Source organism: Marmota flaviventris, chromosome 13 (genome assembly GCF_047511675.1).
Source record: "Marmota flaviventris isolate mMarFla1 chromosome 13, mMarFla1.hap1, whole genome shotgun sequence".
Taxonomy (NCBI): Eukaryota; Metazoa; Chordata; class Mammalia; order Rodentia; family Sciuridae; genus Marmota; species Marmota flaviventris.
Window position 1 is genome coordinate 90,661,907 of NC_092510.1, and position 27,217 is coordinate 90,689,123.

A 27,217-nucleotide genomic window follows, 5' to 3' on the forward strand; every position below is an offset into this window, starting at 1 on the left:
CCCTCCCTACTGCTTCCTCTCCTGGGACCTTGGCTCCGCATGCCCCACCCTTATTACCAACTGTTTCCCTCCAGCTTCGCTGTCTCCAGACACTTTATTAACGCTAATCACAGCAGACACCACTGACTGAAGACCTCAGAGGCTAGCCCTGTCCTGGCAGGGTATTTAAACCTCACCACAAGCCTGTGAGATAAATATTATTTTTCTTACTTAACAGATAAAGCAATCAAAACTTGAAGATTTATTATCTCATGCACCCATCCAATCAACCCATGTTTGTTAAGTGTCTACTATGTTGTTGGGTTCAGGGTTGAGTACTAGATGTACAGTAGAGACAGAAAGTTAAGCAAGCATATGAATAAAGACAGAAAAATAAACTATCATAAAATCCACGGTAGAAAAGAAAAGGTGCCAAGTGCTCGCTAGAACAGAGAACCCGAGTGCAGGGAGTGGTGGTTAGCCTCTCTAACCAGGTTACGTTAAAGCTGAGACGTGCAGGTCCGGGAGCTGACATTCGAGGAAAGGGAGAGAGGTGTCCTGTCAAGAAAGTAGGACATGCTGAAGGCCCTGACACAGGAACAAGCTGGTGTGGCCCGGCAGTTACAAGGGGAGAGAGGAACATGCAGAGCTCAGAGAGACAGGGAGCTCCAACTACAGAGGACAGGACCTCAGGGGTCATGGCAAGAAGTTAGGGATTTTATTCCAAAGTCTAAGAAACATAAAAAGATCAACAGAAAATTAAAACTGATGAGGCAGCCCCAGAAGGCAGTGGCTACAACAGACTGACCTTCCGACTAGAGAACATGCTAGTGCTCACTGAGCGCCCATTACATGCCAGGTGACACGCCGGGTGGGCACTGTACATACCACAGCTCATGAAATCCTCACGTGACTGAACGAAAGACTCTATTAGGTCTACTTGACGTGAGGTTCTGGAAGCCACCAAGGCAAGGCCACAAGTCAGTGAAGACCTCCAACCAGCCAGACCTCCAACCAGCTAGACCTCCAACCCAATCCTCATCATGTCAAGTCCACGTTGCATCTACCCATCACGGTGCTTCTGAAAGCTTCAGGGCTACACAAATGGGAAGGGTGGGGTGCTCTCTGGTGATAAGTAACTCACAACACAGTTATTACAGAGCAAGTTTAAAGATGCAATCTCCTTGTCAAAGCAGGTAAAACACTCCAAGTTGACCAACTGTCTCAACTAAGACCAAAAATCTTCAACAAATAGGAGTAAGAACCTCAATACAAGAACATAGGTACTCTGGGTAGCTGGGTATGAGACAAGTCAAGCAAAGGACAAGGACAAAGAGACGCAGGTGGGGAACAGAAAGAGACAAGCGTTTCAGCCCCACCTGGCTAAGGGTCTCCCCGCCCCTTACACAGGAGGCCACTGAAATCAATCCTGCTCTGAAATCTACTGTTTGTTGCATATGATTTATATTTGAAACCTCTGACATCCCCAAATCCCATTTCTAGGAATTTACCCTAAAAAAAAATAAAATAAACAAAACTAGTTTTTATTATCCTGGAAATTAATGCTCTATCTGAGTTTCAGGTGGCGAAGATTTTCTCCCATCCTGTCGGCTCTCTCTTCACGCTCACCTCATACAAGACAAAGGTGCCAATAACATATTGGAGAAAAGACAGCCTCTTCAACAAATGGTGCTGGGAAAACTGGAAATCCATACATAGTAGAATGAAATTTAACCCGTCTCTCAGCCGGCAAAAACCCAGCTCAGAGTGGATCAAGGACCTAGGTATTAGACCAGAAACCCTGCACATACTAGAAGTAAACATAGGCCCACACTCCAACATATCAGCACAGGAACTGACTTCCTTAATAAGAAAAGCACAGGAAGTAAAATCAATAATCAATAAATGGGATGGCATCAAACCAAAAAGCTTCTTCACAGTTTTGCCTGTAATTCTGAGAAACAAGAAACAACCTGAAATGTTGAACAGTAGGCAATTATGTAAATTGATTCAATCTACCATTTTAATATAAGCCTTTATGAAATATTACACAGTCACTAAATAACGCATTCTATCAGTAATGAGATGGAAAGCTAATGATGTCACTCCCTGTCAAAGGCCAAAACCAAACTGTTCTATATATTGGTAAGGACAGTCATGTGGACTGGACATGTCACACCAAATTCTGGGTCTTCCTCATTCACAGAAAAAAAAAAGAAAAACTTTCTTTTTATTGCAGATTGAACCCAGGGTTACTCTGCTATTGAGCTACATTCAATCCTTTTTTAAATTTTATTTAGTTTTTATTTCAAGACAGGGTCTCATTAAGTTACCTAGGCCCTCGATAAGTTGCTAAGGCTGGCCTCGAACTTGCCATCGTCATACCTCAGCCTCCTGAGTTGCTGGGATTATAGGCATGTGCCCAGCTTCAAAAAAAAAATTTTAAAGGAAGAAAGAGTATCCAGAATAGGTCACAGCAGATAAACTCAGGCCTTCACAAAATGCTGCTTCCCAGGTCTCCTCCAGCCAGGGAGCTCCCCACATTATCATCTAGAAAGAACCGATGAGACAAGGTCTCACAGAAGACTGAGATGGCTCACTTACTTCCCACCTCAGGGCCTTCCCCAGAGACCACATCCTTGGCTAACAAAGACCCACAGGAAGCAGCATGGTTTCCACGTGTCAGTGAGTACTGAGGCAGCACAGAGAACACACCAGAAAGGACTTCTTGTGCCAGAAGACCTGGGTTCAAAGACTGAATAAGTCTCACCCACTCTGGGCTTCCAGCCTCCATGTGTCCATTGAGGGCTGGCTGGATGACATGGTGCCCGAGCTCCTCCAGCTAATGTCCTGACCCCACCCCACACCTCTGGACTCACGCCCTGAGCTCCGGCATTCCTCCCTCTGGTCCGCACCACCACAGCAGCCTTTCACCTCATCATCTGGCCACCAGCCTTCTCCTCTCCAAACCTTGCTCCTCACAATCGCCAGAGTGGGTCATCTTTTGAAAGCACAATTCTGGTCCTTTTCCCCCCAATTAAAATCCATCACTGGTTCCCTTTTACCTTCAGGACAAAAATCAAACAAAGCAGCATAATGTTCAAGAGCCTGCGGGATGGGACCCACGCCTGCTCCACAGGCCCAGGGCATGTGCAGTGCCCTAAACTCACCATGCCTTGCCCCACTCTCTCATACCACACATGCGTCCTGAGAGGGATGCTCTCTCAGCCCTCTCCACCTGTCCAGTCCTGACTTGTCCCTCCTGCTCCACCTCAGGCAACAGCTCCTCCAAGAAAGCGTCCCTGAATCCCCCAGCAGGCCCAGACCCGACCCATGCCCCTCAGGGCCTACACTTCCACATTTCCCCAATGGACTATTTTCTTACCCATCTTTCCAACTAACACTGAGTCTCTTGGCAGGGAAACTTACCTGGTCTTAATCCACTGCAGATTCCCCCACCCAGGTTGTCAGCCTGGCACAGGGATATTTTGTGAAAACATTTACTGAATAGATAAACCCTGAGCAAGACCATGAGAGAGCCTAGGTCTTATTAGACTCTAGCTAAATGCAACTGCTCATGTTTAGATATCAGTCATCTGAGACTAGATAGGAGTCATGAAATTCCTCTCCAAAACAAAAGTATTTCAGTCCCTTCTTTAATATGTACTAACTCTAAAATTAGCTTTAGATATTACAAGTACTTTTTATAGGCACCCCACAGAAAGTTCAGACTATCACCACACAGAGATCTATGACCTGAGCTACGAAATGAAGCAAAGGCCAAAGGAAAAATTTCAGTGACCTATAAAGACCTGAAAGGGAGATACTGAGAACAGTGTGGTCATTTCAATTTCAGCTGCAGAATTTGCTCTTGAAAATGTACAATAAAAAATATTAATACCATAAAAACCTAACAGCAGCCAAAGGACCACAGTCATAAAGAAAAAACATAAATCCTAAAACATATTGGCACAGAAGGCTCTTTCTCACCTTCAAAAAAAACTGGATATAGACTGTCAAGAACAGTCTGAACAAGTGAAACTTCCATCACATGGCAAAGTGGAGAAAAGTGACAAGTATAATAATAACAATAAGAAAAAGAAGGACAAACGGCCACACAAAGAACGCAGGAGGTGCTGGAATGCATGCTGCCCTCATGAAGCTCCCAACAGCCTCATGAAGTAGAGGCTACTATCAAAGGTTAAGTGACAGGGCCAAGGTCACTGAGCAGAAGTGCACAAACATAATCTGACTCCAGAAGTTGTGGTAGGACCCAGGCAGCATGGACACCCCTGAGAATGGCTTTGCCACACTCATGCCCAGCCCTCAGTCTCTCCTCCATGTAATAAAGAAAGCTAGATTCAGGATTCCTTCCCATTCAAAAGGCAGGCAACGAAATGCACAACGAAAATTCTACCATTTTGTTAAACTTTAACAGTGCCCTTCAAAAATAATCACCTCCTTCCAAAGCTGCTTTAATAGTAAAGTAATATATCTAGTTTAACACTTTAAGTTCCCAGCTCAGAACAAGAACTCGATAAACAGTAGCTATTATTACTCTTATGATAAAACAGGAACAATCACTTAAAAGTAGAGTAGATTTTAATTATACACAATATGGAATAATCAAATCTCATGCATTTGAGGCCCTAGACCCAAAGCATAGATCGCATTGTACAGCTGAAATTATAACAACTCAAAGCTCAGAAATTACTTGTTTCCATTAGAGATCTGACAAGTCATTTCTTCAATTGGTCACTGGTGGTTTGCAGATAACTATTAGCAGTAATGAGTATTCTAAATTAAATTCAGAGACAGCACCACTCTGTTTTGTAAAGACAACTGGGAGAGAGAAACATAATTGTGGCGCGTCCTTCTCTCTGTGTCCTCCGTCTTCTCTCTGATAAATATCTCCTGTGTCTTGCATAGTATGGATTTCATTTGGTTACAAATGAAGAAGGGTCTAATTCTTCCCATGATAAATGAGAGCGTAGAGCAGGTAACTTGTTAAAGAGAAATGGAATTGGGAAAACAACCTTATTTTCCTGATACCTGAAAACAAAACCCCTCGGCTTACAAATGAAAGACACAGCACTGGAAGACATTGGCACACAATGACTCCTTGGTGCTGTGTGCAGGCTGCTCATGGCCCACTCAACAGCGACCACGTCTACAAAATACCAGGGGAGGTGCAAGGCACAGGAAAGAATAATGGTTCTGCAATCACTAAAAACATGGAATCCAATTCCAGCTCTGTATCCCCTCACATATCATATGACCTGAAACAAGTCTTTCCCACTCTTAAGATTCCTTGTTTGTAAAGTGGAGATAATACAAAATACCTAAAGAGTTGAAGCAAGGACTAATTAGGAGCCATAAATAATGTGCGTTATGTTACTGCAAGGCCTTCGACAAATGCTAGCTCCCCTCAACTGTGCAATATGGAACACCCTCATCAAATACCCAAAGCTGGACCTGCAAGTGGCCCTCGTATGAAAGGCTGACAGAGAATACACAGTCCCCAGAAAGGAGCTCTCTCCTGGGTCTGGTTGGACAGCAGCAGCAGGCTTGATCTGTCAGGAATAATGATTTGGCATCTCCACTTACATTCTCAAAGTCCTTCATGTTCCGTACTCTGCTGGGAGACACCTTTTCTTCTGACACTTGTGGGAGCTCTAGAAAAAGGCAAAACAGACAGAAAACGTCATGGCATGCAAACTGCCCAACATTCCCTTTAAGGCCTAGAGGCCCGAGAAGACAAGAATAGCTTCCACATGTGCCATGCTGGCGCTTCCTGCCTATTGTGATTTACTGATTCAAGTCTAGGGAAAGTTCTAAACCATTTTATTTCAACACTGACAAGGTACTTAAACTATCCCCAGTGTAACCATGCATATTAGAGGATGAACCCAAAAAATACAGCAGGCACACAGCACAGCAGATTGTACTGACACGTGCTTCCTCAACCTCTCAAGTCAGACTCTGGAACGAAGTATGGCTAACGAACTTGATAGCAGGGGCTGGCCAATTTCTCCTAAAAACACCAGACAATGACCATTCTGGGGTTTGCAGGCTACAAACAAAGCCTAAAATCTGTCACAGCTACTTGATTCCTGCAATAGCACAAAAACAGCCACAACCAACTCATAACAATGTGGTGCATTCCAATAAGAATCTACTTCCTAAGTCAGCTAATGGGTGCCAACCGTCAACCCCTGCTTTAGATGAGTACTGGCTTTTCCAGCACCCAAGTTTTTCCACAACTTAATTCAACAAACACTTCGCAAACACCTGCTCTGCACCAAGCACCATCCTATGTGCTGGGGGAAATGATGAAGACAAGATCCTGCACCCAAGGATTCCCACAAGAGGGCAGAACAGAGAGGACAACAAACTGTGAGCATGCTGAGCCAGCTCCTGGAGCTTTGCAGGTGTTGAGTAAGCGTGTGTGGAGAAAATGAACGGATTCACTCTCCCAGCAAAGGTGCGCTGAGAGCCGACTTTCTGCTAGGCAGTTTGGGATGTGACCACATCAGGCAACAAATGGAGCTGCTATTCAGAGGAAAACAGGCAACAAACAAAATAATCAGGCAATTGTCAGATATGTTAAAAGGTGATAAAGCCATGGAGACAAAGTGAGTGAGGGTGGGAAATGCCAGGGGCGGGGTGGGCACTGCAACTGAGGAAGGCCTCACCGAGAAGGCCACGCCTGCCAGACTTGAAGGGAAGCAGCCAGTGGCCTGGGGAGGAACACTCCAGGTACAGGGAGATGCCTGAGATGGAGGGCACCCCGGGGGTCTGAGGACCAGCCATGAGACAACCGCTAAGATCAATACACAAAGGGCACAGTAGAAGAGGAGACAGGAGAGGTTTCAGGGACAGGCTGCATATGGCCCTGTGGGTTCTTCTACAGATGGAGCTGCCCCTGGGGATTGTGAGCAAGGGAGTGAAATGAGCAGACTCAGGTTTCTACAAGCTCCCTCTGGCTGCCTGGCTGAGAACAGACTGCAAAAGGCTTAGGAGAGAAACAAGGAGACTGTCGGGGTAACTCAGGAAGAATCCAGGCTGGAGGTGATGTAAGTGGATGAGGACTGGTTTCATTTGGGACATTTTAAAAGTAGCCAACAGGAATAAATGAAATGAAGTGAAAGCACAACTACACAGGCCACAGGAGAGCCACAGAAGGGGACTAGCTTTGAACTGAGCCCTAGAGAGACAGCAGGCAGATAAGAAGGACGGATGCCCAAACAAAAGCCCAGGGGTGGGCACAGTGTTTGGATACTACTCAGCAGAAAGAGGCTGAGGGGTGGGCCAGGGCAACTGGAGGCACACAGGTTTGTTTTCCTGTTCCTCAAATGGGCCACGCTCTGTCTCCTGTGTCAAAGACAGCTGACCCTTCTCCCCTTCTCCTTCCCTACCACGGTTCTAACCCCCCTCCAAGTCTCAGCTCCTAGGTCAGGTTCTTCAGAAACTCTCACCTGACTCTGACCCCATAAATCTCTCTTCACACCAATCATTCAATGTCTACCATAACTTTTTGTTTGTCAGTGTCCTGGGCTCAAGGGTAATGACATTCAAGCTTGAATCCCAAGCACTTCACCCCCGGAGTCTGGCATGAAGCCAATGTACAGACAAAGTACGGCTAACGGGCTTGACAGCAGGGGCTGGCCACTGGCTGAATTAAGGAGTGGATATAATAATTTTCTGCTTCTAACTACCTATAGGCAGGAAGAGCAGGTTTATGGGATTTTTAAGTTAATAGGTTCCAAAGGAAAACCCGAGGATGGCCTATCTGTTTCAGAATTCTCCAGAAATGACACAGTGACTCTTATCCTGGCTGCTCTAAAAACTTCCTGCTGCACATACCAATCTCATTACTCTGGAGAGAAAGGAAAAAATCAAAGTCAAGATATCTCTAAGTTCAACAAGGCAAATTACTAGCACAAACCACACAGCCACTTAGGAGGGACTTCACTCTTTCCAAAAATGGAAATTTTGAAGAATGCTGAGCAAGACCTGACTGCAAAGGCACCTCATAATCCACTCCAGCACAAGACCCCACTTGACTCAGCCATATCTCCTATGCTCTAGTAGCCATGTGAAGGACGGGCTGAGCAGCACTGGCCGCAGCCGGCCAATGGTACCCAGCAGCTGCCTGCAAGGCCTTGGCACACACAAGTCCGGACGGCAACTCTTCAGGCCTCCAGCCACTCGGCCTGGAGAAAACAGACACCGCGTGTGAGGTCTAGCCACCAGCTCCATGTCCAGCTTCCATGCAGCTGTTCAGTTCGGCAAGCCCTAGCTGAATCCCTACAGGCGTGGCAGCAGGCAACTGCACCCGTGAAGTACTGCCTCGGACATGCACTCCTGAGTTTGCCCAGCTTCTACGAAGGGAGGTGGAGGGCAGATCAACACATCTGTACTGTAAAATGCTGAGCACTGGCTGTGTACCAAGCCTGGTGGGCTCTAGGACCCAGAGGGATGGAATTTCAGCCCCGGGCCTCAGGGCACTTGGTCCATGTCTGCTTCCCTTGTTCTCAGTCACAAAGTGACTGCTTTGTGTGCTTACCTCCATTTTCCAATCCAACACAGGTATTGATGCCATCCAGGTCATCTGGGCAAGCAGGAGCAAGGTCACTAGGAAAGAACACACAGGGTAAAAGAGGAGCCAGGTTTGCACAACAGAGACTGTTCAGACTGCCGCGATATGAATGGCATCAGCAGACCACAGCTGAGAGGGACACATAGCCCAGCTACCTGGGAGGCATGAAGCTCAGGCACTGGGGCCGAGTTCCGCCTCAGAACGGAGTTCCAGCTCTAACATCAGGAGCTGTGTGACCAACCCCTGCTAGATGGGTCATTCATGCATTCCTTCACACATCTAATGTTCCATGTGCCAAATGTGTGCTGGGTGCAGAGGCACTGTGCCAAGTACACGGTAATTACGTTAATTTTATGAGTAGAATGCTACAGTCTACCTGTGAAAATTAGTCAATTCAGGTACATAAACACAGCACATAGTAGGTCCTAAATAAATGACATCTATTATTTTGTTATCATCGTTATTATTATCATAAATATGCCTGCAATGGTCTAGATATTAGGTGTCCCCCAAAAGCTCATGTATGAGACAATTCAAGAAAGTTCAAAGTTGAAATGATGAGATCCTTAACCTAATCAGTGCATTTAATCCCCTGATACGGGTTATTTGGGTGGTAACTGTAAGCAGGTAGGATGTAGCTGGAGAAGGTGGGTCATTGAGGGCAGGCCTCTGGGGTTTATATTTTGTCCATGGTGAGGTGAGTGCATTCCCTCCTTCCCCCCACCCCTCTCTCTCCCCCCGGGGTGGCCATGTCCTGAGCTGCTTTCCTCCACCACTCTCTTCCACCATGATGCTCTGCCTCTCCTGGAAACAGCTGACTATAGATAGAGATCTCTCAAATCACAAGGACCAAATAAACTTCTCCTCCTCTAAAACTCTTCTGGTCAGGTCTTTTGGTTGTAGCAGTGAAAAAGCTGGCTGAAACAATGCCATTTCAACCAAAATTTAAAACTCTGGGAATCAGGCACCAACTTAGATGCCTTAAGAATGTCAGACGGCTGGAGTACAGCTCAGTGGTAGAGTCTGCATATCATGCAAGGCCCTGGGTTGGACCCCCAGCTCCAAAACAAAAGAATGTCAAACAAAAATGCAGAATCCACTGATCCAAGACGTTTTACTGGTTGAGTTATATAAATAGGTTCAGTGAGGATTCAGGGATACTGACAGAAAACTAGACCATAACTGGAGGTATGATTTGACACAACAGAAACTGCCCTGGGTTGTAGTACAGCCTCTACAAGTACCTCTCCAAGCCTGGCCCCCTTCAGCTGTAACAGGAGAAAAGCAGTACTTCATAAAGTAATGGGCAATCAAACAAGATACAAAGTGCCCAGCAATGTACTTGGCATATTGTGGACCCTCCATAAGCAGGAGAAAAACATCACTGTCATCTTGAAACACATAATGTTTTACAATTTATAATTCATGAAATATTTACCATCGTTAGAACTGCCCAATTCCCTGAGGGTTCATGCATTTTTCAAAGGAAGGCTCTGAAGCCCAGACAATGTCAGTGTCCTAGACAGAGTCACATGGCTGTGGAGAACCAAGTCCAGAATCCAGGCCTTTTATGTCTATTGCCTAATAATGCTTCCCTGACCCAATCTGAAAAACTCAGAGCTGATGGAGGCTCAGCTCAGCTTCTCAGCAGATTGCTCTTTCCTGCTTCTAAATCCAAATGCATTCTGCCCTCTGATAATTTTGCCTGATCACCAAACTATGGAGTTGGAATCAATCTTTAAGTTCAGGACTGAGCCAAAAATTGAAACTATCATAAAAACCCAAATCCAACATCAGGAAAATAAAATATGTCTGCTATAAAGATTAATTAAAAACTTGGAGTAATCCTCAATCCTGAATACATAAATGTACACAAATGTCACCCCAAATCCTCTTTTAGAATGGGTGGGCCATAAATACATACCCAGACAAAAGAAATACACTGAAATATTGAAAATCATCATTTGTAGGGAAATGAGAGATACTTTCTTCCTTTTTAATTTTCTCTAATATATTAATTTCTTCCAATAAGCATCACCAAAAGGTCAAAGTCCATTTTCTACACTGAATTTCAAAAATTAAAATCAAGTTCAACTACCACCTTATACAGAGAGTGGTGCAAAAGCACAAGTCACATACAAGGTTACTGGCCAGGCTTACCCTGGAGTCTGGTCCTAGATCTCTGACCGGGATTCGTTCTGCCAGGACCATTACATTAACTCCCACTGGCTGGAACAGCCCATGAGTAACTCAAGCCAAGGTCAATCACACCTGAAAACTACCTGGCAGACAAAGACAAAGTTGTCTCAGCTTCCAACAGGCAAACACTGAAGCTGCCAAATTTTATCTGTCTGCTCTTAAACGTTATCTATCTGTCATCTGCACCCTCCAGTCATTCCAACTACACCTTCCCATTCTGATCACTCCCTCACTCTTGGCCTTAGAATAAGGCTGGGGCCTCATGGAGAGCCCTGGAAATTAAACAAGGTCATCAAAAGAGGGCTCAGACATGAGTTCATCCTTTCATAGATGGACAAATGAGGTCCAGAAGGTAGAGGAACTTATCTACTCAAAATCACAAAGGGTTAGTGAGCCAAAACCCAGTTCCTGGTGCCACATCCCTGCCTGGGCTGCCCAAAGCCACTAAGTAACATGACACATGGTGGAGTGCCAGTTTCCTCACGTGCAAAGGTAAGCAATCAGAAGAAACCCACCCTGTCGGGCACCCTCACTGTGCAGGTATCCTGGGCAAGACAGGGCAGGCAGCCTCCCACCTAGTCCTCATCACAGCCTGCTGAGCTTTCTAAAACTTCCTAAAATGCTGCCATTTTGTTTAAAATGAGAAAACAAAGGCCCAGAAAAGTAAAGCTACAAAACCCAAGCTGGCCCAACTTCAAATCCCATGCTCTGTTCCTCTACATCACCCTGATGTCCCCAACACCTTCCTGGGGTGTGGTGGGGGACCCAATGCATGGAGGCAGAGGGCTTATGGTGCTTGGCACAGGGCGCACACTGCTATTCTGGACTTTGCTGAGTGAACAAGTACCACCCCCACCCCCGTGCAGCTGCACCTCCTCTCTCCGGCTCCATCACCGCCCTAAGGGAGGCCTCCCCTCTAGGCTTCTATTTGCCAGCAACAATCGTCCTTTCACTTCACAAGACTCCAGGACCCAACGTTTCACTGACAGTGCGGGAGAGCCAAGGAAGGAACTGGACATCACGTTCGGAAACATCACACCAACAAGTACGCCTTTGTTTGCCTTTTAACAATTCCTTTTTCATCCCATGAGATTCATTCTTAATTAGAGAAAAACATAAATACAAAACTCCAGCTACACCTAAAGTTCTCCCTGACCCCTCCTCACGCCCACCTCAGTTTCCCCTCAGCAGTAACCACTGACGTCAGAAGATGCACATCGGATCCTCCAGGCCCTTCTCTAGACATGGGGTTTTATTTCCTAGCATAAAGAGAAAACAAATGCGGACCAACTATACATACTATTCTGCAACATTTTTCCTCTACTAAAAGGTGTCCTGAAGATGTTCTGATGACAGTACTAACGCGTGCGCTTCAATATTTGTAACTCCCACAAAGCATTCCACAGCACTGTTTTTCAAACTTTACTGACCATGATCAGTCCTTAATTCCAGAACTACTTTCTATTCTGTTTCACTTTTTAAAGGTCTGGTTGCAACCAACTAAACTGAATTGCATGAGCTACCAATGGGTCACAAACAGTCTGAAAGGCACTTTTGAAAGGATGGGTATTTACCCAATCTCCTACTGATAGTAACTCAGTTTGTTTCCATTTTTCTTTTACAAACAAGCTGTATGTATACAGGTCTCACTATGCACATGTATGAGGGTTTCTCTAGGATTGATAGCAGGCAGTGGAACTGCTGGGTCAAAACATAGGCACAATTTTAAAACCGGACAAAGGATTTGATTAAACATTTCACCAAAGAAAACACAAAGGGCTAATAAACACATGAAAAAATTATTTAACATGGGGGCCAGGATTGTGGCTCAGTGGTAGAGCACCTGACTAGCATGCACGAGGCACTGGGTTCAATCGCTGACACCACATAAAAATTTAAAAAAGAAATAAAATAAAGGTATTGTGTCCATCTACAACTAAAAAAAAATTTTTTAAATACTTAATATGATTAGTCATTACAGAAATATAAAGCAATTCCACAATGAGATACATGTCACACCTCCAATGGAGGTTATAAAAAGACAAAAAAATAACAAGTGCTGGTGAGGATGTGAATAAAACTAGAACCTTCAAACCCTGCTCATGGGAGAGACAAATAGCGAGGCCACTTTGGAATAGTTATGCAGTGCCTGAAAATGATACAGAGTTCCCAGAAAGCTCAGCAAACCCCCTGGGCACATGCCCAAGAGAAATGAAAAATATATGTCCATACATAAACTTGTGGACAAAGCCAGGCATGAGGGCACAACCCCATAATCCCAGCTACTCCAGACACTGAGGCAGGAGGATTGCTAAATTCAAGGCCAGCCTCCAAAACTTTGTCAGACCCTGTCTCAAATTAAAATAAAGAGGGCTGGGGTGGCTCAGTGGTAGAGCTCCTCCTGCCTAACATGTAGTAGGCCTTGGGTTTGATCCCCAACACTGTAAGAGAAGGAGAAAGAGAAGAATAAATTGTACATAATAGCAATGATATTCATAATAGATTTAAAAAATAAGCAACCCAACCCAAATGTTCATGAACATGAATGACTAAACAGTGTGTGGTACCTGGGTACAATGCAAAGTTATTTGACCATAAAAAGAAATGAAGTACTGATACATGCTACAACATGGATGAATCTCACAAAAGACTCCATGTGTACGTGTGCATGCATGTATGTGTGTGTGTGGGGTGTGTGTGTGTGTGTGTGTGTGTTTTGCTGGGGATGGAACCCAGGGGACCTGAAATGCTAGGCAAGCGCTCTACTACTGAGCTACACTCCGAGTCCTAAAGATCATATATTGTAAGTTACCATTTATATGAAACGTCCAGAACAGGGAAATCAAGTGACAAAAGGCAAACAGTGGTTGCACAGGGCTGAAGTGGGTGCAACAGGGCAGCGGAGGAAGAGGGAAGGATTGCTATCTTTTGTGAATGATGAAAAGGTTCAACTGGATGGCAGCGATGGCGCATGCCTCTAATCCCTGTGACTCAGGAAGCTGCGGCAGGAAGATCATAAGTTCAAAGCCAGCCTCAGCAACTTAGAGAGGCCTTAAGGAACTTAGTGAGACCCTGTCTTAAAATAAAAAGGGCTGAGGATGTGGTTCAATGGAAGAGTATCCCTAGGTTCAATCACTAGTACCAAAAAATAAAAAATCAGATGGCAGTAATGGTGTACAACTCTGCAAATACACTAAAAACCACTAAACAGTATACTTTAAATGGGTGAAATTTATGGTACATGAAGTAGATCTTGATAAATCTTTTTTTAAAAAAAGAAACATACAGGCATATTTTTTACAGTAACAGATAATGCCAAATTGTGGATTCACTTCACAGTGATTGCAAAGCATCATTTCACCACTAAATATGGGGCCTATATTACATGATCTTCATCTCTAAAAAAAAAATAAAGGAAAGAAACTTGGTTTGTTCAGCAAATATGTGTTGGGCCTCCACTACGTGCAGGCATAGTCTAGGAGCTGAAGGAAGATTCAGTGAGATGAACTATGCTGTCCTCAAACCCGCAGCCAGGGGTACCCTGGAATGCAGTAGCACTCCTGTCACCCTCAAGACCTCACCAGAAATTGCAATCCACCATCCTCTTTCCTGACCTCCCCCTTCTAGCATCCAGTTTCTCTGCCCAAAGCACAAACTGTGCTTACAGCAAAAGATGTCTGGTCGGCAGCAGGCACTTAGAGGCCATGTGCTAGAGGAGCCAATGGGTCACTGGGCCTGGGTTCAGACCTCAGGAAGCCCACAGCTGAGCAAAGGCAGACTGGAGCCTGCACAGAGGAAGGGCTCAGGGCACTGGCACACAAGATCCTGTCCAGAAAACAGCACACTATGGCATCAGCACAACCCAGCTAGCTAACATTTCACTCTCCCCAGTAGGCGCCAGGCACTTCCACGTCACCCACACAGCCATCGATAAAATATGTATTGTCATCAAGGAGAAACTGAAGCTCACAAAAGTTAAATGGCTTACACAAAGCCACGCATCTAGTCACACGGGGGTTTATACAGTCCTCCCAACTAGCAAGCCCAGGTTCTTCCCACACCAACAGGCTTGGGCAAGGTCCCTGTGGCCAGAATCTGGATCTAAGTTTCACAGAGCTAGAGCAATCTGAGGTACCCACAGATTTAGAAGGAATAATGTAAACTGACCTAATTCAACAAAAGTCTAAGGACAAACTGGACTCCAGTTTAGACTTTAAAACTGGGCCTTGGAAATTACCAAGCAGAAGGGCCCTTCAAAAAGTACATTAGAGGGCTGGAGAGGTGGCTCAAGCGGTAGCGCACTCGCCTGCAATGCGTGCGGCCCAGGTTCGATCCTCAGCAGCACATACAAACAAAGATGTTGTGTCCACCGAAAACTAAAAAATAAATAAATATTTTTTTAAAAAAAGTACATTAGAGTAAAAAAGATATGACTTTATCCTAGGGATTATCCTCCTGCATGTGACCACCAAATGGAAACTCTGCCTCTCTCAGGATATTTTAAGGATATTTTTGCCACTCTTTGAGGGCCAGTTCAGTGCCAGGAGCTCTGTTAGACAGATCCTCCCCAAATCCTCTCAACCTTGAATTAGTTCAGAGAACTAGTTGGCAAGCAGGACAGCTCTGGAGTCAGCGAGCTTAGACAGTAGTCCTAATTTTATCATGTGTGTGTGTGTGTGTGTGTGTGTTCCCAGACTATTCACCTCTCAGAGCCTCAGTGGTACCACTTATAACAAGAGGATATTTGTTATTCAATGATTTTACAAAAATCATGAGCCCCTATTATGCCAGGTACTAGGATGGGAACTGGGGTTACAGAGATGAACAAAATACAGTCCTTGCTCTCATACGGGTCCCCATCTGATCTGGGCAACAAATAAGTTAACAGCCAGCAGCTTCAGTGTCCAAAACAGGAGCCACCTGCCACAAGGACCCAATAAGCACTTGAAATGTGGTTCATCTAAGTTCAGAAGGGCTCTAAGTGAGTGCAAAATTCATACCAGATACCAAAGATTTAGTAAAATTGAAAAAGAATGGAAAATATCTCATTAGTACTGACTACAAATTAGTTGATAATCTATGGAAATATTAGGCTAAATAAATAAATTATTAAATTCACCCATTTCAACTGGGGAATTTGCTCAATGTCTGAGGGCTTGCCAAGCATAAACAAGGCCCTGATTTCCATCCCCAGCACCACAAAGAAATTTAAAAAAAAAAAAAACTTTTCATCACTTTTTTTTTAATGCAGCTACTAGAAAATTTTATGTAAACTTATGTCATATTCCTATTTGACACTCATTCCTGGTCAACAAAATTCAGTGAGATCAACAAGGGCTAAGATAGGTCAATGACAGATAAGGGTGGTTGGAAAGTTTCAGATGGCCCTGATGAGAATGGCGAATGTCAGCAAGGGTTTCCCAACAATGACACCTAAATTGAGACCTGAAAAATGATGTGTTAATAGGACAAAGGGCAAAGGGCAGTGGGGAGGGTAATCCAGATAGCACATACAGCAAGTGCCCAGGTCTGGCAGTAAGAAACGACATGGCAGGCAGGCATGGGGAAGGGGCTCAGGGAGGAGGCAGAGTTGGGAAATTAGGCAGAGAGGAGGCTACAAAAGCAGATGGCGCCAGAGTATGAAGGACCCTGGAAGCCCTATTAAAGAGCTTCTCCCTGAAAATGGCAGGGAGTCATGGAGGGTAATGGCAGTTACCAGGTATGTAGGTAGCACCTGGGTCATGCAAAGGCAGGGAGGGGAAGGAAAGGAATGTTTGCAGATCTGCGGAGTTTCTGCTGCAGGTCAAACATGGGTTAACTCTTTCAGACTCATTTTAATTCTTATGCCAACCCTGAGCTTTAAATGAATCCATTTTACAGATGGCAAAAACTCAGCTCACAAGATGAGTGGCTTGCCCAGGGTCACAGGATTGTCAGTGAAAGAAATGGCATTGAACCCAGTTAAGTCTGGGTCCCAAAGCCCAAATGTTTCCCACCAACACTGAGATGAAAAGAACTGTCTGAGATGAAAAGATCAGATTTATGTGAACAAGTAAAAAACAAAGCTTTTGAGTGTATTAAAGACTATTAGAGGAGTGAAGGAAGTCAGGACAATCTGGTGAGAGCCAGTGTGGTAAAATGGAAAGACAGAGACAGGATGAACTTTCACAGGATCCAATTAGCAAGAGCTTCAAAGGGACTTGCTCTCTGCCTAATATCCAGCAGGTTCTCAATAAACAGAGTATCCCAACAAACTCTACTGTCATGTATAACTAAAAAGAATAAACAAAATAAATAAATAAGTAAACATAGTAACCATTTTCCAGGTTTGCCCAAGGTGGAAACTGTTTATGTCTATCTTGCTATCCAGGCATAAGTATTAACTGTGCCCACTTCACTCTTAAAAGCATCCTGGTCTGCATAACAAATAACATGGTCACCTTTCAATTAGGCTCTGTTGACTAAAAACAGCAGCCTGTCCTACAGAACTGGATAAACACTACAGGTTCTCAGGGCTCTCCTCCATTTCTTCCTACCCACTCTACAACCAGGAGTCCAGAACAATCAAAGGAACCCAACCTGGAGCAGTCTAGGCCTCCATCAAGTCTACTACAGAAAGAAAAGACCACTAAGGGCAGGACCATTGGGGGTCACTCTCAGCCAACATTCCTGATTTCTACCACTATTGATAATATAGGTTCAACATCCCCAATTTGAAAATCCAGAATCCAAAGTACTCCGAAATTCAAAACTTTTTGAGCACCCATATGAAAATCCACAAAGTGAAACGCCACACCTGACCTCAGGTCACGGGTCCCAGTCAACATGAAGGCACATTAAAAATACTGTACAAGGGCTGTGGTTGTAGCTCAGTGGTAGAGCGCTTGCCCAGCACATGTGAGGCGATGGGTTCAATCCTCAGCAGTACATAAAAACAAATAAAGGTATTGTGTACATCTCAACTAAAAGAAAAAAAATTTTTAAATACTGTACAAAATTACCTTCAGGCTTTGTATATGTGAAACATAAATAAATTTCATGGTTTTTGTTTTTGTTTTTTTTTTTTTTTTGCACTATGGATTGAACCCAGGGGCACTTAATTACTGGGCCACATCCCCAGACCTTTTTATGTATTTTATTTAGAGACAGGGTCTTGCTAAGTTGCGCAGGGCCTCCCTAAATTGCTGAGGCTGGCTTATGAACTCGCCATCCTCCTTAGCCTCCGGAGCTGCTGAGATTACAGGTGTGCACCACTGTGCCTGGCAATAAATTTCATGTTTAGACTTGGGTCCCATCTTCAAGTTATCTCATTATGTATTGCAAATATTCCAGAAATCCAAAAAAACTACAATACACAAAATTCCTAGCATTTCTGATCCCAAGCATTTCAGATAAGGGCTACTCAACCTATTGTAGTAATATTAAGGCAACACAGTATACTTTTTTCAGCACTGGTGCCAGGCCCTACACTTGTCAAGCAAATTTCCAGGCAAGCATCACTTCTTTTAGTCCTCACACCAATGATAATGTGAGGGTATCACTACTAGCCCATTATACTGATGGGAAAGCTGGTCAAATCACTTTACCACCATCACACAGCTGGTCAGTTTACAGGACTGGATTGAATTCCAGTTCTGTCCATCTCCACCCAAGGTTCTTAACCATTACACTCCATTACCTCTGTCTGCATAGCCACTGTGTGTCCCCCATAAACAAAGTCTAGACAGACATAATGACTATATGCCTCATAATGAATCACCAGTGTCCTCAAGGCCCCTCCCTGTCCTCCATCCAGCCCCCATTGATGGCATACTCCAAACGGTTCTCTCTCACCGGACTCTTTTATAAAACCCTTTACCTGTTTGTCCTCCACAACCTCTTCAAAAGTATGTCCCCAAGTATCAGCCTAGTGCAGTGTAGGTGGGGACCCCAGAGCCCACAGTATCAGCAGGTGGGCTCTCCGGAGACCCTTCCCGAAGGAACCCACCCAGTGCACTGCCCCAGGCCACTCTCAAGCACCCTCAATAGCAAACTCCAAATCCGGTTAGGGAGAACCCCCATCAGTGGGGACCCCGGCCTCCAATGTCGCGGCCGCACCTGCAGCCGCTGAGCGTCCCGGGGAGGGTGACGTCCTCTTCCAACACGGAGTCCATCATGGACACAGAGGCATTGGTATCTGTGGCGAAGGCGCCACTGGTTCCGCTGGCTTGTCGCGATCCGCCTGGCTCCCCAGGTCCCCGCCCCCTCTAACCCAGCTCTTGTTGGGACTCCGGCGGCGCCGCTGGAATTCAAACCGCAGCCGCCGCCATCTTTCCGGCCGCTTCTTCCTACGGAAATGAGGCGGGGTCAACGAGGCGCGCGCAGTGAAGCCAATCTGCCAAGGCCAGAGGCCGGGCAGGGACAGGTGGGCAGGCGCCATCTTAACTAAGGGCAGAGCTTTTTCGCTTGGGCCGTCCAAAATTAAGGAAGGAGAAGCTGGATGCCATGATTTTTTAGGGCACCCAGGCCGAGGCCAGGACCGGCGCCATCTTTGTTGAGGGTGAACGCTGGTCCTGATCCGTTAATTTAAGCGGGAGCTGAGAATATAGCTCACCGCAGCTCAGAGTTTCTTAACCAATGTTTGCTTTTCTAGAACCTTGGAATCTATACACCAAAGAGTCTTCCTTCTTGAGTTGAAACTCAGATATATCAGGTACTGCTTCGCTTTAGAAAATTTCTGCCTGCGGGGTCCTAAAGTAAGCGTACTTTGCACACAGTTTGAAACAACTCATCCCCCAAGCCAAGTGGCCAGCCATACTCCCACTCCAAGCTCGCATTTAGTGATCTTTTGTTACCATTGAGACTCGCACCTACAATCTGTAAATAGGCCCAATCAGTAAACTCGCCCAAGTTAATTACACAGTAAATTTACTGTCAATTGGAGCCAGATGTGCGGCTCCTGACAACTGGATCATGGCTCTGGGTGTCTTTCTTTAATGCACAACCTGTCTTTCCCATTTGTTTCTTTTCCTCCATCTTAGAATTTGGACTAAGACATGCGGTCTACATCCAGACAACACAATATTTAAGTGGTGTGTTGGCCTCTTTTCCTAAAGTAACGGCTTCAGGGTGGCTAAGAGGTGAGTTTTACTGGGGACGGTGTGACTGCCGGACTGGACATCTGCAGTGCCTGGATTCTGAGTCCAGTTCATCCTGTGACCTGGAGATATCTTACCATTGCTGCACCTAGGTTTCCTCATGGATAAAGTGAGGCAGATAATGTCAAGCTCACATGGTTGCATTTTCTAATGAGATACTTAGTAAACTATAAAAGAGAAAGATTCCATAAGCGTTTTCGTAAGTATTTTATAAGTATTAAACCGTTGCCCTGTTCAGCAATACCATGCTCTTAGATTATGTGCTAACCCCGCCAGTGATCCTGGAAACTGAAAATAGAATTGATTGCACAAAGGAAAGTCTATGTGGGAAGTTGTTTTTTCTTCTGCAGTAGAAACACACAGTAGTGTTTCATGATCAGAGACAGGGGCCTTTGCCCTGTCTGTCTCACTATGGCTTTTCTTGTTCCAAGCCTGGAGGCAATATTACTGCTACCAGCTGTTTGGACTGTCTGAAGCCATCTCCTTGACAGCGGCCATCCAGCCACAAAGCTGGCATTATTATTTCCTTGAACAAGGTCACTGAATGGCTGGAAAGAGCTTACATCTAAAAGTCCTTTATCTGGGGTGGAACCCTTCTGAAATTCTTCATCCACTGAGTTTAACATCTATGGGCAATTCTAACTCAAAATAGTTTTTGGAGTGGTATGTGCCAATTTGATTATTTTTGTCCCCGTCATTCTTTCTCTATTAATTGGAATTCTACTGTATGGAAAACTGCTTCTTCTCCCCCATTTATTCATTTATTTGATTGTTTATTTACATAAATATGGACTCATGGCTCTAAGTGTTATTTTATGTGTTATAATTCCTTACTATCATTATGTGTTTTGTTGCATGATCCCAATTTGGCCACACTGCCCTTCTAGCACATGGCTATGCCACAATTCAAGCCCAGATCTGTCTGGTCCCAAGGTCAGCAGTATTTCCTAGAACACCAACCTGCCCCTTTGCTTTCAAGAACTTGCCTAAACCAACCCTTGGCATTAGCAGTCCTTGTTAGGGGCCAATTCCAATGAATATGCACTATCTTCTCAAAGCTCGTTGGTGTACCAAGCCACTGATGCCTCTGGGCCCAACATCTAGCCCAAAGCTATGGACACAATAGGTGCTCAATGCCAGTTTGTCAAATTAACCCCAAGCCAGACTTTGCATCAAGATGGGAAGAGGAGGGCTATGGTTGTGGCTCAGAGGTAAAGCACTTGCCTAGCATGCGTGAGGCACTGGGTTCGATCCTCAGCATCACATAAAAATAAAGATGTTGTGTCCACCGAAAACTAATATATATATATATATATATATATATATATATATATATATATATTCTCTCTCTTTAAAATAAATAAATAAATAAAAATAAAATGAAGATATTGTGTCCACCTAAAACTAAAGTAAATAAATATTTTTTTAAAAAAAGGTGGGAAGAGGAGAGTGACTATAGTGCACAGCAACCTACAAGATATTTGAGAACAAGTAGAAGAGAAGAGCTCAAGTCTCCAAACAAAAAAGCATTAAGGAGCTGGAAGTGCTAATCACCCTGATGCAATCAGTACATACGGCACACATGTACTGAAATAGCACAAATATGTTAAATTATTAGGTGTTAATTTAAAATAACTGAAAGATAGGAAGAGGAAAGAGCAATACCCCACATCAAAGGAGTAGAATGTGGATTATTAGATTAAAAAGGGTAGTACATATCAACATGAGAAGACCTTAGACTTGGAATTCAACTCTCTAGGCCTGTTTTCTGATCTTTATATTGAGTGCTTTAGACTACGATATTGAGGCCCCCTCAGCTCTGATGTTCCATGAATAACTGACATCAGCCACCATGTATTGAGCTGTCTGTGCCAGGCACAGTACTGAGTACACTCAATCCTCACAATCATCTTATGAAACAAGGACTGATTATGCCCAGTGTTATAGTTTGACAAAGCTGAGGTTCAGCAAGGAGAAGGATCTTCTGGCCATGGGAGGAAATCCAAACATGCCATCCTAAAATACATTGCTTTGGCATAAGGATGATGTTGAACTAAAGGCAGTTGAGAATCAGCAAGATACAGGAGGAATTCTCTGCCTTCCCTTTTCTGTCTAAAAGCAAGGCATATGTTTGCCTTTATGAATCTCTCACCCCCTCCATTCATTTCCCCTGTAGACTCCCAGTCACTGCCCCATGACTTGTCATCCCTTGAAGCCGGAACTCCATTTCCTTTGTTAAAACAGCACATAAGCCAGGCATAGTGATGCACACCTGTAATCCCAGTGGCTTGGAAGATTAAGGCAGGAGGATCATGTGTTCAAAGCCAGCCTCAGCAACTTAGTAAGACTCTGTCTCCAAATAAAATATAAAAAAATGGCTGGGAATATGCCATGTGGCTCAGTGGTTGAGACCCTGGGTTCAATCCCCAGTATTAAAAAAAAAAAAAAAACCAGCATATAAGCTCCCACATCTAACTACCTGTTTGACTTTACTTCTGTGAACTCCTGTACACAGAACTATTAGTGAAAACTGTACATTTTTCCTCCTGTTAATCTGTCTTTTGTTAGTTTAATTCATACCTCTCAGTACTAAGCCTAAGAGGGTAGAGGAAGATTTTCCTCCTTGACACCGTCTAAGCAGCGAGGTGGGGGAGCTGCAGTGTGAACCCATGCTCTTAGCCATAGGCCCTCTCATGGGTTGCTGGAATCTCTGCCCTCAAGAAGCCGGCTCAAGTACACAAATGATACAGCAAAGTAAAACACCTTAAGTACTTTGTTGATACAAGGAAAATAACGTAAGATTCTAGGGGCACCCAGAGAAGGGATGGAATCCTTCTGATGGAGGGATTGAAGAAAGGTCTTTTACCAGTAAGATCCAGGCCCCACAAAATCAGCATTGAAGCCCTATCAACAACAGAGTACACAGTTTTGAGTCTCACTTTTTGAGGCCCATAGAACAGTTCTGAGACAACTGTGTTATTCTTCTATGGATAAGGAAATTGAAGGTCAGAGACAGGAACTGATTTTCTCAAAGTCACACAGAAAGCTAATTACAAAGAAAAGAACTTGGATTTCAGTTTTGTTTCCTGAAAGCTGGTACTCCTAAGCTTTTTGAAACTTACAGATGGCATAGATGCATCCCAAGCCGAGATCTCCCTGCCTAAATTGATGATCCTCAGTACCATGGCCAGATCTCTGGGCATCTAAGCCCTGGGTCTAGCTGTAAGAGAACCAAATGCTATTGAAAAACATTATCTTCGGATGCCAGGGAGGCCTTTCAAGCACCCTCTCCAGCTCTACATTTGAATATGTAAAAGAGCAATCATTCCAGGCGAAGAAGGATAATTGAATAAATTAATTCTCTGGACATTTTGCAGTTTAAAAGATGCACACACAGCCTTTAGACTTTTGGGAGAGGACGGTAAAGTTCACCTCTCTCTTAACGGCAATGAACTCACATTAGAGGGCAGGTCAGGGCCTAGAAAGGCTGGGAACTTCCTCAGAAGGATGAGGGCAGGGCTGCTTTGCTCTTGCAGGAACCTCCCTCTCTGGCACACCAGAACACTGTAAGGGTACTTTGAGCCAAAGGATGAGGAGTGCAGGCCCATCTGCCCTGCTTGACAAGCCGTGAGTCCCTCCCAAAGAAGAGCTGCCTGTTCCGCCCTCCCACAGGGAAACTCCCTGTGCTAGTGGTTTATCATCTGTGATTCCTTCCCCTTCTATACCTAATTCCCAGGGTCCTTCCAACCACAGTTCAAGAAGAAGCCTGTTGGAGAGATGCCTTACTCTGGACTCCTACAACACCCTGAACTGATCTTCTTTGTGAGGCTTATCCCAGCTCCATAATTGGCTGTTAGGTTGGCCATCTTTCCTATGATCCTGTAAGTTCCTTGAGATGAGGATCTTATTTCAAGTCCATTTTATTGAAATGGAGTTTATATACAATAAACTGGATTCCGTTTAAGTATACCTGCTGAGGAGCTTTGGCAAAATACGCACCCACGTAGCTACCACCCATCAACAGTGCTCTCCAATGGAACTTGGTTAACAGAAATATTCTAAATTTTTGGTGTCTTATAGTCACTAACTATATATGGCTATTGAACTCTGGGAAGGTGGCTGTTTGATGAAGGAACAGAATTTTTAAATATTTTATGTAGTTAGCTTAAATAGCCCCATGAGGACAGTGGCTACCACATTAGCATAGGAATAAAACATTTCTCTCACCTCAGAAGTTTCCTGGTGATCCAGTTATATCCATCTCCCTTTCACCTGGGCAAGTTATTGACCTAGTTTCTGTCATTGAAGGTTTTTCTTTCCTGCAGTTTCAGGTAACTGGAATTGTACCGTTTGTCCCCCTTTTGTGTCTGAAGAGCAGGGACTTTTAATTCTGTCTCCTAGGGTCTATTATGGTGCTGGCAGGTAATAGGGGTTCAATAAATGTTGGTGAAAGAGTGAAGTCATAAATCTTGACCAGAATTAACAAACTTATGCCCCAGTCCCCTTTCCTTCCCACATAATGGAATACAAGAATGGAAAAGGCCGTCACCGGGAACATTTCAGTAAACCTCTTGGATGTACCAGTGGAAAAACTGAGCTCCAGTTGGGTTCAGTGGGCTGCCCAAGTTCATTGTAAACTTATAACAGAGCATGAATTAAACCCCAAATGTGCAGACTCCCAGGGCTGCGACTCCCTCACTTCACAGTCTCCACTCCCCAGCCGCTCCCCGCAGGCAAGCACAGCAACTCCTAATGGATCTCGGTGGCACCGCAGAATGTCCATGAGATGCCACGTTGCCTCATTCAGCATCCTGGCACCAGATCACACGCTCAGAACAGAAACAGCATCAATTCAACCTAAAAGAGCATCTAATTTCATTTCAAATGTACCCAAAACCTAGGAGTGGGCTTACTCCAATACTGGTTATAGATTGGGTTTCTAGTTGGAAAATAAGCCACGTGGCACTTGATCCAATTCTACAGTCACTAGAGAAAGAATAGCACCAGATTTTTTTTTTTTGGGGGGGTGGTAGGGGGTAAAGTTTTGACTGAAGATTTCTTAAAGGGAGAGAAGAAGGGAACTATCCTTCGTGATAGGCCTTGCGTGTGCCTGGGTGCTTCACATGTGAGACTTCACCTAACCTTACGGTGACCCTGAAGGTCAGCAGAATTACTTCTTTTTACAGGACCAAGAGCTACCTATTGACTTGCCCAAGATGCTAGAGCTGTGAGGCTTCATCTGGAAGACACACCTCTTTGCTTCAAAAGCAGATCCTCTTTGTGCTACAACCTATTATTTTTTACAACCCAGAAAAAAAGATTTTCTGTTGGCATTCCAATATTCACTGTAGGTTGCTGGGAAGCTCATAGCTATGTTAGCTGTCCATTGCTAACATAGCCTCTTTAATTTGAATTTTCTGGAATACTTCTACTTCCTTCTTGATATGCTTAAAGATTTAATGATATCTCTCTCTCTCTCTCTCTCTCTCTCTCTCTCTCTATTTATTTATTTTGGTACTGGGGATTAAACCCCAAGGGCTCTCAACCACTGAGCCACATTCTCAGCCCTTCTTTTTAAAAAATATTTCGTTTAGAGATAGCATCTTGCCAAGTCACTTAGAGCCTCACTAAGTTGTTGAGGCTGGGTTTGAACTTTTGATCCTCCTGCCTCAGCCTCTGAGCTGCTGGGATTCCAGGCATGCCCAACTGCTCCTGGAGATCTTTGTCTTTTAATACAAAAAAGTGAGATACAGGTTAAAAATAAATGAAGTTGTTTTTTATTTTAAATGATACTGGTGCTTTACCACTGAGTTACATTCCCAGCCCTTTTTATTTTTTATTTTGAGAGAGGGTCTTGCTATGTTACAGAGGCTAGCCTCAAACTTGCAATCCTCCTGCCTCAGCCTTCCAAGTCACTGGGACTACAGGCATGCACCACTGTACCGGACTGTGAAGTTACTACCCAAGACAGTACCTGTCAACATTGCCATCTTTTCATTTTAGCACAAGCAAATTCAAAATGCAACTGTTGCCAAACTCTGATTTTTTTTTTCCCAGAATTTGCAGACCTCTCTGTCTCAGACAATTCCTCTGAGGATTAATGGCCCATTGGAGTCTATACAATTTGCTTAATTACCCCCAAATTATTATCTAAACTAAAACAGAATCTTAATAGACAATCTTTAATGTCTTTATCCTTGTCTGGAAGAACTTCATGTCTTGGCAAAAATAGCTTCTTAAAATGAGGCTGGATAATCCCTTAGCCATGGTGATTAAAGACAACAATGGCTCATTTAGAAAATGGGAGAATTAGAAAGCTGAGACATAGCCTGCTGGTTCTGCAAGCTACTGAAAATGAGGACAAGAAGGGGCAGGGCCAGAGCATCCACATATCAGAGGAGGCTTGCCTGTCCGCCAGGCCACGCCAAGGCCATGACATGTGGTAGTGCAATGCAGGCCAGGGCCAAGGGCTGCGCTCACTTGGTGGGAATGAGTTTCATCAGCACCATTCCAAGAAGGGAAGTAAACATCCCTGCTTGCAAGTGACATGGTGCTTCTTAAAAGTAACACTCTGGGAGCTGGGGGTGTGGCTCAGTGGTAGAGCACTTGACTCACACATGCAAGGCCCTGGGTTTGAAATACACGTACATTTTGCAATATGTACCAGTGATTCACTTATTCATTTACTGACATAATAGTGAGCTTTTTTGGGAACCAGGGTCTGTGCTTGGCAATGGAAATACAAAGATGAAGACAGCACTGGTCCTCCAGTTGAACAGAAAATCTGAGAGCACAGAAGAAAGAGAGGAATAACTGTGCCTGTCTACTCTCACACACTTCACTTCTGACACCAAATGTGTGGGTTTTCCAACGCTAAATGATTCTCCAATTCTCTATGGACCCCAATGGGGTGTCCTACAATTTTATCCAATTCTGTCCACTTGGAGGTGGTGTCAGATCCAACGAGTACAGGACACCATCCCACAGGGCGGCCTCACTTCAGATGCCAATCTAAAGTCCAGGCCTCCCATGCTCTCGACTGGCTGTAAATTCAGGGTTCTCACGACTCAATCCTGTGGTCTGATAGTTTGCTAGAATGGATTACAGAACTCAGAAAAATAGTTCAATTATGCTTACCTGTTTATTGCAAAGAATACGACTCAGGAAGAGCCAAATGGAAGAGATGCATGGGGCAAGGTATGGGCGCTGAGCTTCCACACCCAGTTCTGATTTGCCAGCCTCCCAGAACCTGCATGAGTTCATCAGGCGGGAAACTCTCCAAACCCCTCCACTTAGAGTT

The 27,217-nt window shown here is 44.4% G+C and overlaps 1 protein-coding gene across 5 annotated transcripts in view; it reads right to left on the bottom strand.

Annotated features, from left to right (window-relative positions):
* Cdk5rap2 (CDK5 regulatory subunit associated protein 2) overlaps positions 1 to 19,091 on the bottom strand; it is a 185,962-nt gene extending 166,871 nt beyond the window's left edge. For all 5 annotated transcript variants that reach the window (XM_071600877.1, XM_027945288.2, XM_071600875.1 and 2 more), the window contains exons 1-3: positions 18,878 to 19,091; positions 8,549 to 8,616; positions 5,587 to 5,654 (exon numbers count right to left, since the gene is read on the bottom strand). In XM_071600877.1, the coding sequence (XP_071456978.1) occupies positions 5,587 to 5,654; positions 8,549 to 8,616; positions 18,878 to 18,936 (195 nt within the window). In that variant the 5' untranslated portion in view covers positions 18,937 to 19,091. The remainder of the gene's footprint in view (positions 1 to 5,586; positions 5,655 to 8,548; positions 8,617 to 18,877) is intronic.
* Positions 19,092 to 27,217: the final 8,126 nt, after the last annotated feature.